The sequence below is a fragment of the Bos mutus genome, chromosome 11 (genome assembly GCF_027580195.1).
Source record: "Bos mutus isolate GX-2022 chromosome 11, NWIPB_WYAK_1.1, whole genome shotgun sequence".
NCBI lineage: Eukaryota > Metazoa > Chordata > Mammalia > Artiodactyla > Bovidae > Bos > Bos mutus.
The window spans coordinates 102,671,412-102,684,693 of record NC_091627.1 but is presented as its reverse complement, the minus strand read 5'-3'; the positions used below and the strand labels follow the sequence as shown (position 1 = coordinate 102,684,693).

At 50.7% G+C, this 13,282-nt stretch overlaps 1 protein-coding gene across 15 annotated transcripts in view; it reads left to right on the top strand.

Annotated features, from left to right (window-relative positions):
* Nucleotides 1-12,680, top strand: part of INPP4A (inositol polyphosphate-4-phosphatase type I A) — a 118,744-nt gene extending 106,064 nt beyond the window's left edge. For 6 of the 15 annotated variants that reach the window (XM_070379987.1, XM_070379996.1, XM_070379992.1 and 3 more), the window contains 2 exons: nucleotides 1,491-1,645; nucleotides 10,181-12,680. In XM_070379987.1, the coding sequence (XP_070236088.1) occupies nucleotides 1,491-1,645; nucleotides 10,181-10,313 (288 nt within the window). In that variant the 3' untranslated portion in view covers nucleotides 10,314-12,680. Of the gene's footprint in view, nucleotides 1-1,490; nucleotides 1,646-2,168; nucleotides 4,196-5,316; nucleotides 8,163-10,180 lie in introns of those variants that run through there. The other 9 variants (XM_070379991.1, XM_070379990.1, XM_070379986.1 and 6 more) reach the window with 4 other exon arrangements.
* The last annotated feature ends 602 nt before the right edge of the window (nucleotides 12,681-13,282 follow it).

Sequence of the window (13,282 nt, the reverse complement as noted above, 5' to 3'; positions counted from 1 at the left end):
TGAACTCCGGGAGTCGGTGATGGACAGGGAGGCCTGGTGTGCTGCGGTTCATGGGGTCGCAGAGTCGGACACGACTGAGCGACTGAACTGGACTGGATGAGGCGTGTTGTGGGCCTGCACTCTGCCCTCTGCCAGTGGCACCTCTGCTAGTAGCTGCATGGTCTCGCCTGAGGCCTCCTGGCCTGAGAAGCAGGCGTGGTGCCATCTGCCGTGGTGCCGTCTCCCCGCAGCACCGCTGCTGTTTTTCTGAGAGCAGCACACCCTGGGTCCCGCTGCACGTGGCTTCTGGTAGAGGAGTGGCCTCGCACGAGACGCTCATCTTGTTCTCACAGTGCAGCCTCTTGTACAGGCCTGGAGGTGTTTATCTGAGGCTCCTGTGGCCAGATATTTTAGAATTCATCGGGCTCCGTGCTTCAGAAAGGTGATGGGTGTATAGTGTACAGTGTGTGCACAGGCGTGTGACAGGGTCATCTGGGTGTGATGTGCACGTGGATGGTTTCACATTCATTAGCAGTCTGGGGTCTGGAATCAACCTGCTGAACAAACGTTGCCTTATTGCAAAGTATGAATTAGGGAGTTTTCCAGCCGGCACTAGTGAGAACCTGCCTGCCAATGCAGGAGCTGTAAGAGATGTGGGTTCGATCTCTGGGTCGGGAAGATCCCCCTGAGGAGGTCATGGCAGCCCACTCCAGTATTCTTGCGTGGAAAACCCCATGGACAGAGGAGCCTGGTGGGCTACAGACCATGGGGTTGAAAAGAGTTGGACAAGACTGAAGTGACTTAGCAAACTATGAATATTTATACAAAATGGGATAAATAAAAATTATAAGTAGTTTGACATTCTCTCAGATCTGGGCATGTTGCCAAGTATGGCCGCCACAAACTTACCCGACAGTCTTTTGTTCTAGGGCTTTCTGGACCTGGAGCTGTGTGTCTGGGGTTGTGCCTGGTGGCAGAGCTTGTGCTTCTAGGCACTCTTCCCACAGGGAGCAGAGGTGCCCCCTGCTCCGGAGGGGCTGCAGCCTCAGCCTGCGCAGGCCCTCCATCTTGCTGGGGGAGTCTGTGGGCAGAAGGTGGCCGCAGGGAAGTGGGTCTGCTGTGCTGTCCCCACCTGTGTGGATGAGGAGGCGCGTAGAGACTAGCGGTCTGTGCTCTGACTTCCAGAAAGGCCTGGAAACCCGGTGGGGCTGGGTATCCTGGGAGCTGTGCTGACCGCTGAGAGTCAGGGGTCAGCAGCAAAGGGCCAGTTCCAGCAGAGTTGGGAAGGGGGCAGCTGGTCAGGTGGCTGCATGGACGGCAGGGCTTCTGGGAGGAAGCCGCCTTCTATGGGGAGACCCCCAGCCCAGGGCCACCTGGGCCGTGGCCTGTCTTGAGACCAGCTCCTTGGAGCCGAGGCTGGGCCTGGGTGTGGAGAGGTCGCCACGCACCGCCTCCCCAGGTGAGGGGCGCCCTCGTTTTGCTCCAAGCTGCCCCTGCTCTCCTGTCGGCAGGTCTGCCGCCGCCTCAACGGGGTCCGGTTCACCAGCTGCAAGAGTGCCAAGGACCGCACGGCGATGTCGGTGACACTGGAGCAGTGCCTGATCCTGCAGCACGAGCACGGCATGGCCCCGCAGGTGTTCACGCAGGCCCTGGAGTGCATGCGCAGGTGAGTCCCAGCCGCGCCGCCGCCGTGCTCCGGCTTGACTTTGGAAAACTGCCCCAGGTCTGCAAAGTCAAACCCCTGGCACGGTCCCACCTGGACAGTGTTCTTCCAGTCAGGGAGCGGAACTCCGGGAGGGAAGCGGATGTTCCGAGGCGGCCGCGTGGCCACCGCCTGGTGCCCAGTGTCCCCAGCCACCCCCTGTCCTGAGCGTCCCCCAGGCCCCTGCTCTCCCCGTCACAGGAGGCGGTGTCCGCAGACTGCAGGGCCCCTCTTCTCCCGGCCGCGGGCTGCGTTTGCTTTCCTGAGCCAGCGTCCAGTGAGCCTTTCCTGGCAGCCGCCCGCCGTCCCCAGCCTTAATTGTGTTCTGCCTCCGAGGCCGCAGGCTCATTTGCAGAGGGAACCCCAGGGACTAAGATAAGACTGTCCGCTGTCAGCGATGCCTTGTTCCCAGCCCTGCTGGGAGCCCCTCGCCTCACATGCCTAAAGAAAGGATAAGAAACCTGCTTTCCCGTCTTCTTCCATGCAGCCGCCAATGCTGTTCCAGGCTCGTTGCCCAGTCACTTCTGCTGAGTGTTCCGTCCCATTTGTCCTCTCACCAGACTCTTCAGAGCGTTCGACTCTCTTATCCTTTCTGTGTCTCTGCCGTTTGACCTTCTCACAGTCATGCGCAAGAGCGAGGCCTGAGCGCCTGCCTCCTGACAGGAGCATTTAGTAAAAAGGCAACCGTTTTGTCCTGTTCGGTCTTTCCGAGCCCCCCACACACCGTGACCTCAGGGCCGCTTACCGACGCGCGTTTAGGAAGTTCTCGCCCCCTGCCTTGGTGTCCCCGGTGCCGTCAGCTGCGAGGTGGTGGGAAGGATGACTCTGGTGAGACGCAGGCCCCCGAGATGCAGCAAGGAAGCGAGAAAGACGGAGGGGCTCAGCTGTCACTGTCGGAGCGTCTGGTCCATCAGAGACCAGGCCTGAGGCGGGAGTACAGTTGATGCCACTCCATCCAGGCCTCCACGCAGGCTGGTTTCTTGAACATGTTTGAGGAAACAGTAGTTGATCCTGACAGCCTCTGAGCACAGGGGCCTCAGGAGGCCAGGGGGCACGTGGGCAGCCCGCCGAGGGGCTGTGTGGCACTACCCTCCCAGCACAGGTGGCCTGGGGCAGCTTCTGACACGCAGAGCACTCTCACAGCTTCCATCACGTGCGCGAGTGATAGTCCTTGAGGGAAAACTGGAGAATACAAACGAGCCCCTACTCCCGTGGTTTCATACCCGCCCCGCACCCTACAGAGCAGCTCTCCGCGTGCTTGCTGTTACGAGGAACAGTGCTAATAACGTCTTGACACATAGCCTAGAGCCAGTTACGTACATACACATGGCTGTGAGCGAGGTTGATCCGCACACTGGCTACCTCGCCAGTCCCTGCGTAGCACGGAGAATGCACGCACACACACGTGCAGCTGCAGGTGTGATTCCGCCCTGGCGGAGAAGCCTGCCCTTCTCACTTGACTGTCTTGTGAGCATGTTGGAGGGTTAATAAATGGAGGTCTTACCGGGGCTTCCCTCATATCTCAGTCTGTAAAGAATCCACTTGCAATGCAGGAGACCCGGGTTCGATTCCTGGGTCAGGAAGATCCGCTGGAGAAGGGACAGGCTACCCACTCCAGTGTGCCGGCCTGGAGAATTCCCTGGACTGTATTGTCCATGGGGTCACAAAGAGTTGGACACGAGTGAGCGACGTTGACTTTCACTGGAAGTCTTACGTTTGCAGCACACTGTCATTTATCCAGCTTGCTGTCGTTGAACTGTTGATAACGTGCAGTGTCAGCACTCTGGACAGGGGTGCAGCGAACACCCTGGTTGCCCTGCTCACGTCTGCCCTGCTGACACCTCTGTAGGGCCGTTCGCAGACTCACAGCGCTCCCAGACCAGGCAGCCGCCCGCCCTCCGCGCTGTCACCCCTGGCCCTGTCTGAGCGCCCGGGCCTGGGGCGCCGGCCGTCCCCCTGCGTTAGGGTAGGGACCCTGAGGCTCCGAGGGGAGGGTCCTCCTCCCAGGGGCAGGCCTCACTGCGTGGCCTGCCTCTGCTTCTTGGAAACCCCCGCCTGCCTCCAGTTATGAACATCCTGTTTCTTCTTTGTGCTTTTCTAAATTTTATAAAATCTTCATGGTCAGCGTGTGTTACCTTAACACTTGTTTAAGAAGTTGGTGAAGACAGCTCGCCTCTGCCGCCCCCAGGGTCCTCACGGCTCTGGCCCAGGTGCCGTGCTCGCCACCACCCCGTCTGCCTGACCTGTAGGCTTAGGCCACGTGCCTCTGTTTCCATGTCATGGTGACCCCTCCTCCTGTTTTCTGGGTTACCCATGTCGGGAGACATGTCTCTTCACAGGCTGCAGGTCCAAGGTGGCGGGCCCATAGCTGGTGTTTCTGGCTGTGGCATGGCCAGGACCTGGGGTCAGCCCGGCACCCTAAGGAGGCGGCAGGAGCTGTGTCTGTGCCCCTCAGTGGTCCCCGTGCTTTCCCGCTTGCGTCTTACATGATGGAAGAGCAGAGCATGCAGCGGGGGGTGGGGGGGGCGGTGGGTGGAGCTGGGCTAGAGGACACCCAGGCTGTCCGTGTCCTGGAGGCCCAGGGTGAGCAGTGGCCAGTGCTGTGCTAAGTGTTCGATAACCGGCCCTCTCCCAAAACAAAACCAACTACCCCTAAAGTGACCTGTCTGGTCTTCCCATTTCTACAGCATAAACACTCTCACTGGGGCCTGTTTCAGGCTGCCGAGCAACCCTGGGGAGCTCGGAAGAGATGTGCCTGCTTGGCTCTTGCCGGTGGAGCCAATTCCAGCTCACTAGTGGTGCCCCGCTGTCCCCAGCGCAGGGGCTGGAGTCCAGAATCGGCCTTTCTAGGTAGCCCAGTGACCCCTGAGACTGCCCTGGCTGGGGACGTGACCACCAGTGCTCACAGCCTGAAGTGTCCACAGTCACGTGGCATCCGGGCTCCTTCAGGAACCTCCCCTCCGAGCTCTGCTTCTGTAGCTCCAAAGGGGGACCCACCAAGTTTCCAGTGAGCTGGGCTCTTGGTAGATGGTGTCTGGTAGAACAAGGCGCTCTGCTGCTGCTCAGCCTGAAAGCCACAGCGGGTCCCTTGTGGGCTCTGCCTCCAGGGCAACCTGAGGGAAGCGGGTGTCATCTGGGTGCTTCATCAGGAGGCAGCCGTGGCGGAATCAGTTGCATCCTGCCATTCAGGCATCTGTGAGAAGGTCAAACACCCCAATGGTTCTTCATGTTCAGCCTGCTTTCTGGAGTCCATGTCCAGCCGCATGTGCGAGCATGGCCGGGCAGCATGGCGTGTGCTTGGCAGCCCCGGGAGCGAACATGGAAAACCATCTAGTCAGCCTACACGTGTGTGTTTTCAGTAGATTATGGTATTTTTTTCTTATTTTCACTTCTCTTTCTCTCTTTTTTCTTGTAACTGTGCTCGTTTTGTTTTGGTATCCCTTTCACACCTGTTTCTGCATATCATCTTTTCTTTTTATTGTGGCTTCATTCCATTTTTTTTTTTTAATCTTATTTTTCGGTTCTCCTCTTTTTATTTCCCCATACTTTTGGAAAAAAAAAAAAATCCATTGCATGTGTCTCTTTTTTCTTTATTTTCCCTTTTTCCTTTCTCCCAACCCTCTTCCTTTTCACAGCATTGGAACTCGGGAGGTAGTCACGCAGAAGAACTTGAGCGGCCTGGTGCCCGTCCGAGACTTAAGACTAGACCCCAGCCTCCTCTGTTCCATCCCTTTACTTGCTCTGAGCCCCAATTTACTGATTGTGTGGCTCTTTCTGAGCATAGCGTACCTGGTGGCCAAATTGCGTTGCAAATGAGCATCTTGATGAAAAATTAGTAAGTCACAAGAAAACAAAAGTGCCAGTACTTGTCCAGCCACCGTGTCTAACAGGACGGGAGGGATGTGTCAGAGCATGGCCCGCCAAGAAGTATTTCATGCCTTACAGTTGGACATTCTGTTGTTCTGAACTGTAAACACCTGCCAGATTATTTCACCAGGAGGACGTGTCCGTTTCAATTCTGTAGTTTTCAGCGCTTGTAACATGTTCTTGCAGAGCCCTGTTACTGCTTTGTTTAGCTGGCGTGAAATTACTTGTATCAAACCTCTTACCTTCTGATGTAAAACTCTTTATTACCTGTATATCTCGTGTGCCCTGTTTCCTAGAGAGAGGCATTCTGTCAAAAGAGAATTTGTATATTTGATACTATTCTTTAAATGTACTGCTAACCTTTCCTTTCCTTCTGAAGAGAAATGAAAAGGATCGATGCTTTCTCACTGGCTCATCTAGATATACCTATTCAATAGGACATGTACTTTCTGCTTTCATTTCAAAGCGTGGTCCCTAGAATTTCAGTAGCAAACAGTTTGCAGAATCATCACATTCCTTTTTATGCTCTTCCTTTCAAGTTGGGATGACCCAAAGCTGTGAGAACAGTAGCTCACTGTATCAAATCAGGCACATACAGGCACATAAAGATAACATGTTGCACGTGGCTTTAGAATTACTCTTTTACATCTTTAATGGTCACTGAACTGTTCTGGGAATTAATGCATATAGTAACAAAAGGCTTTTAAAGTTAGATATATTTATTTTTCCTGAAGTAGCAGTTTTCATTTAAAAGTTGGCTATATTTATTTTTCCTAAAGTAGCTATTTTCATTTAAAAAAAAACTTCATTTTTAGTATTTTTAATTTCAGTTTCAAGTCCTGATATCTTTTCTCTCTTACAAATCAAACATGGTTAATAACATCATCATCAAAATTTACCAAAACATGAGACCTAACTTTTGGGCAGTTGTGCCAGATAGAGGTGTGAGAGAGAAAAGGCTACTTTGGTTTCTGTTCTTATTACTCTTAAATTTTGCACGGGGGATGCACCGTGAGGCTTGCAGAACCTTAGTTCCCTGAACAGGGATCACACCTGGGCCTCATGAGTGAAAGTGCTGAGTCCTAACCACTGGCCTGGTTAGGACTTCATCACTCTTTAACATGGCGGTGTCTAGAATGTGTAACCTTAACTTTCCCATGTGGAAAAAGGTGGCCAGACACCTCTGAAGGCAGTAGGGGGCTGAGAGGGAAACCCCACCGAGTCCGTGTGAGAAATAGGCCGTGGCTTCTCAGCTTTCCAGCTCAGGTTATGTTGTGCTTCTGTTTCGGCCTCCAGCCAGCTTCCCCCTACACTGCATTCTATGGAAGTGGGTTTCTCTTCACCACCCTAGAAACACTGGAGGGAATTCAGAGAAGCTGGCTTTTCCAGAAGCTTTCCATAGGCATACACATAACCCGTCCACCAGAAAATCTGGCCTCTCCATTGCCTCCCCCAGACTTCTAGGACTTACTCTGAGGTTTCTCTGGTTTGGCCTCAGATCTGAGTCTGGGTTCTGGGAACAGCAGAGGCAGGTGTGATTGGAGAAGCAGTGGACAACAGACGGCAGACACAGGCTTTACATTCTAGGGTGACAGGGCGCCCTCCTCGCACGCGGGGGCGGGAGGCCCCTCTTCCACCCTGCCTGTCCCAGAGTGAATGCGGCAGCGGCCCCGCGACAGCTCCCACCCTCCTTCAGGACAGGGTCACTCTGGTGAACTGTAGCAGCATGGCCCTGGGCACAGCCGAGGTCCTGCCAGCCTGTGACCCCGGGAGAGAGCTGTGTCCACCGCTTGTCCCCTCCACATGGAGGGGGCGCGCTCTGAGACCACTTTGTTGCTTTACTGGGAAGAGGGCAGGCGGCGCCTGCAGTCACGTGCCTGGCTCCCAGCCCTGCCCCTGGAGTGACACTCTGCTCACCTCCAGGCCAGCAGAGGCCGTGTGTGGATGAGGGGGGCCCTTCTGACCACACGTGGCCTTCCTTCCTCCTCCCAGGTGGGGCCCACTGCCTATCCAAGGGGGCTGCGGCCAGGGGCCTAAAGGCCCCCATAGGATCCTCATGGACACCATGGCCTGCCCCTGGATGGAGTGTTGCCTGCCAGGCCTTCCTGCCCGCTGTAGACTTGGCTGCTAAGATAAGAGAGAAACAGAGGGAAGGCCAGAGGCTAAGATTCGTGGTCTTTCTCTTCAGGGGCCAGTCAGAAGGCAGTCCATTCTCACTCTGCAGTCATGAGGCTGGATGGAGAGAGGAACCACAAGATCAGCAGAGGCTCTGGGTGGTGGTGGTGGTTTAGAACGTCTGAGGATGGAAGCCCAGTGTGCCTTGGGGCTGAGTTTTTTAATGTCACGAAGGCTTTGTGACATTAGGCTAAATATATATGTGAAATCTCTGCTTTAGTGAGGAACAGGCAGGATAATATAAGATGGGGAGATATGCTCAGGAAAGGGGTCACTGGCCCGCTTGTTGATGGTTTGGGTTGACTCTAAGCTTAACTCTGGCTCCAAGACGGCTTCAGCATAGGCGACTCTAGGTGTTGAGGATCGCCAGGACACTCATGTGTCCAGATACATTCTCAATTCTAATGGGGAAGATGCCCTCCAGAAAAGAAAAACCAGAGCCATCATTAAAATGAGTTGCCATGTGAGGTTTCAATACTAATTTTTTATTTGAAAAGTAGATGTTCTTAAAATAATTTGTCAATATACTTAAAAAATCATGAAGCTTTGAAATAATTAAAGCCGTCTTTCTAAAAGTCCATCCAAGACCTTCTCAGTGTGCACTATGGATTCCTAAAAATTATGCAGCCATTGTGATGGGTTTTAAGTGGTTCTACCTTAGGATGAGGTGGGCCAGAAGTGCCAGCTCCCACTGCACAGAGCCACCCCTCCACACCTGAGTGCCAGGCGCCTGGCCGAGCTTGTCTGAATACTGGGTGATAGAGCTGGTGTGCATAAGCCTCATCAGTCAGATTTTGTAAATTCACACCAAATTCAAACAGGAAAGTAAACACGACTTACAAATTAAAGTGTATCTTGCCTGTAATTTCAAGTGTATTCAGCCAGCTAAACCAGTAATTAGCCTCTTTAACATGTAAATAAAAGGTAATGTTGAAGTTCACAAATTATTCTTTGTTCCTCAAAGCAGTCTGACGTTTATCAGTGATAGGTGGTTTCCAAAAAGTGTGTACATTTCTTTGTAAATGGAGAAGCCATATGTGAAATAGTCGGATGAGTTTCCAAAGATTAAAGAACCACCTCTGTAGCTTCTGCTTCCAATAGAATATTTTTATCTGATTACTGGATGTTAAACCAACATAATCTTTGCTTCCTCTGGGGGCTCCCTGCTCATACGGCCCTGGCACTCAGCACAGATGAGACACACCTGGCTGAAGGCTTGGAGGCTCTGTGACAAAGCTTATCTGAGCTACTAAATTACTTTGTAACAAACAGGTGGATATTTTTCTAAACTACCTGCATTTATCTTTTGAATAAAATTGCTGTCTTACCAAAATTATTTTACATGTTCTTGATAATGAGATTGTCATTTTCACCTTAAAAGGCTTGAGCAATCGCCACTGATATTTTTTTTAAATGCATGACATAATGGTCTTCATACAACTTGAAATACTTTTTTAAAAAATCAGTTTCTTGGTAACTGCAAATTTTGCATCTCATAAGGGGATTTTGTACTAAATTTGATAACTAGTTGATTTAACTGTTAGTCTTAGGATAATATAAAACTATCAACTCCTCCTCCTGTGCTACAGGAAGTCATTCCTGTTTGGACTCACCTTTGCCTTTGGGTCTGCTGTTGACCAGAACATCCCCCCGAGAGCTCCCCTGAGGTCCCAATGGGGACATGAGGCCTGTCGAAGGCTCATCCTCCCGCAGAGCATCTGCTTTGCCCACTGGGTTGCCATGACAACCTGTGATCAGTGCAGCAGGAAAGACTGGTGGCAGATTCTCTAGGGAAGGGCCCCCGCAGGCTCTCAGTGGCTCAGTGGAGCTCTTCAAAGAGGTGACCTTGGTGGGGTCACTTCTTCAGGACACTCCAGCACCGGGAGCTGTACAGCCGCCGCCCAGGCCCACAGCATGGCTGTGTGCCCAGGATGCACCTCCTAGGTGGTGGCAGCATGTGAGAGCCACCTTCTGAGCCAGATGGTTTTGCTACACGTTAAAGGAAGGAAAATCAGCATTTGAATTTGAGACCGTTAACAGTCTTTGCCCACAGAGAAAATGCAGCTATTTATAAAGTCTCTCAGCAAGAGTAGCACTGTTCCCACTGAATTTTCTGACAGACCCTTTGAACTAGTTAGGATCGACTTCTCAGATAAACCTGATGTGAAATACATGAAACCATTACCTTAAAAAAAAAAGCCATCCTCCACTTGGATACGTAATGCTTTCAGAAGGGCAACCTTGCATCCAAGACAGGCCATGTCCATCTCTCTGCTTCTTAACTACCTTGTTCAGAAACCCGCCATCTTGCGTGTACTGTTGTAAATGAGTCCGGCACCCATTTAAACTAATCAACTTTTTTTTAATGCTATGAAAATAATCATTTCATCTGAGTTTAAGTCTTTTCTTTTTTCCTTTTTTACTGCTATCATTTCTTGTGCTTGTTTTTTTCCCCAGTGAGGGTTGTCGAAGAGAAAATACAATGAAGAATGTTGGAAGTCGCAAATATGCGTTTAATTCCCTGCAGCTGAAGGCTTTCCCCAAGCATTACAGGCCTCCTGAAGGGACTTACGGAAAAGTTGAAACATGAACACACGGTCTCCTCTCATTAGCTGTTCCGTAATAAACGTGGGTGCCCTCTAGTCTATACATGAATTCTTCAAGAAGACCTGAAGGATTGGTTTTTACTTTTGTGTTTTTAAAATATTTCACTAAAGAGTCTATGGAGCATGTGTTTTTTTGCGTTGGAATCCATAGCAGGTATTGTCGGGCTCACTGCCGTGGATAGTAACAACTGCCCCTTCAAGTAGCCTTCAGCCGTCACCACACGGATATCAGTAGTTACCTGTATGAACCAAGCCAGGTGCATCTGAAATGCTGAAACTTTTTAAAATGCACACTTAGGCAGCTGCTCACCTTATTTTTCTACTGAGTAATTCCAACTTGAACATTGATTTACAACCTACTTTTTAAAAATCCCCATGGAAAATAGTAAACAGTAGTTTAAATGATTGGATCCTGGGCAGACCTCTAAATGTGAACTGTTCAAGGGAAGTTTTGGGAAAAGCAGCTTGCTGTCTCACGTGGGCAGGGCAAGTGCATCTGTGCATCAGCCTGCCAGTGCCTACACAGGTGGAACCAGCAGTTGAAGGAAAGGCTGTAAGATGTGTCAGAAGACAGCATCTGCAAAGCCACCCACGGTGGGGTCACCACTGTCCCTTAGGGAACAAGGTGTCTGGGGAGGTGGTGAGGCCAGCTGTCTCTAGCCCTGGCCCCAGAGCGCAGGACCGCTCATGTGGTATGTCTGATGCCTGTCAGTCAACAATGGGGAATTTTGCATAGAGACAGTGGACACCTAAATATTTTACAAGTAGGTCTCTGGTGGGTTTCTCAATTTTTTTGGCCTTCGAGAAGATAATGCAATCATGTTTGAATGTCTGATGAAAGTGTCTTTAGGTTTGCAATAATTGTTACTACCCTCTACTCGTCTATTATGTAAGATGGCTGTTGAGAACGTTGAACTGTCTCCTGAAATGAGATTTTGAAAGGGATTAATGGGCCATAAGACTTAGGAATTTCATAGAAAATTATGTTTGGTCATCTATTCTAAGATGATGAGTCATCTGCACAGAGCAGAGTTTTTTTCTTAGTTTATGTTTTATCAATTGTTTTTTTATCATTATTATGTTTACATGTTATTTAAAAGGCTGTAAAAGAAATACATGTGGCACATATTCATGATGTTGATCCTAAAGATTTGTGAACCCTTAGGAAGTTCCTGTGTCTGAAATTCTAAATGTTATTCTTTGGGCTCCCTTAGAAATGCCACCAGGCAACAGGTAACAGACTCGGGCCTGGAGAGCACAGGCAAGACCACCCTGTGCAGGGATGCAGGGTGGGCATCAGGTACGGGTGAAACCAGGTGACCTCCCGGACCCCCTCCTCCTCAGGTCAGTTCACACACGGAGCCTGCTGTCTGCCGACGCCCACTGGTGAGTGTGAACTGGTGTGGAGGGCGGGTCAGTGAGGCACACAGAGGCAGGGAAACTTGCCCAGCAAGCCCACTGTACCGCTGGTGTCAGCTTCTCCCGCCGTGTCCATCCCCGTCCAAAGACGGCTTTGTGATGGCAGATTTAGTCTTTCACTTTCACCATTTCATTGTCTGGTTAGCTCTACATTTCCATCTTTACTCACTTTAACATCACTACGTTTTAAAAAAATTCCCTTGAATTTTTAATGTTATTCATATAACTTTCAGATTTTTTTTTTTTGGTCTGAAGAGCATTACCTGCATTTATCAAAAGGGAATATAGCAAATGCTGTGTCATCTGTTTGCAGTTTTGCATGTGGCACCTTTTTGTGAATATTCTCCTAATTTTGTCTACATATTATCGATCACCAGAAGAGTCTAAGACTTGGCTAATCACATAGAAGATACTCTGGTTGCAGTATTCCACCTGAGTGTGACTCCCTGGCTCCTGTGTGACCGTGGGTCTCCCAGCGGCACTGGGCATGCTCGCCGAGGGGGGCCATGCTGCTCACCGCGATAGCCGCGGCTCCTCAGGTCACACGGGAGCTTTGAGTTTCCCGCGGCAGAAGACAGGCAGTGGTCCAGGTCTCTGTAAAATAGGGGTTCCAGCCAGTGTTCCCTATAAGGCCCCCACTTAGAAATGTTGTGACGTACCGAAAACTCAGATGGGTTCTGTCAAAGCGTCTGCAGCTCAGCTGCCTCTGGTTTCCTTTAAAACATGTACAAACATTATACAATACAGTTTTGTCCTTACACAATTGTATTTGCCAACCTTAGTGCATTAAGGTACTTTTATTTATTTGTTTTGGACAGTATTAATAAACATATAGTTACTGTTTTATATATTCTTAGCTCATTCAAAGCCATGTATGCTATAAATGTGCGAGTCTTTAGAATGACAAATAATAAACAACTGACAACATGAAACCCGGCCTGAGTCATTCTGTTACCTGAGGATGGTTCTGGGGCCAGCACCTGGCTGGACCATCACCGATGGGCACTGCATTGAGTGTCTACAAACATGAAAATTCTCGTTTATAGCCCTGTTTGCATGTCAGATTTTGTGTGCACCCTGTGAGAGTGGAGTTCCAGCTAAGCCCTGCTGGCTTTCAAAGCCAGATGCTCTGGGGGCTCCTCTTCCCAAAGCTGGAGCCCCAGGCTGGGGAGCCTGACCTGGGGCTCAGCGCTCACTCTTAGCGGGGGAACCTCTGCAGTGTGTAAACTGTGGCCTGACCACCAGGGATATGGTTTAATTGTATTGCTAGTGTACCTCTCTGCCTGTCTTATTGAGGCTCCTTCTTTTACTTTGGTTGTGGAGTATCTTTTTTAGGTTCTGGTCTTTTTTACTGATGGCTATTCAGCAGGCAGTTGTGGCCTGGGTGTGCTCATGAGAGGAGGTGAGCTCAAGGCCCTGCTACTCTGCCCTCCTGTCCCAGAAACCGAGGCCATGTAAGCCAAGGCCACCGTGCCCTCCACAAGATGGACGTGTGCACAGTAAGTATGAGAGACAAAACCCTTTACACCTCCAG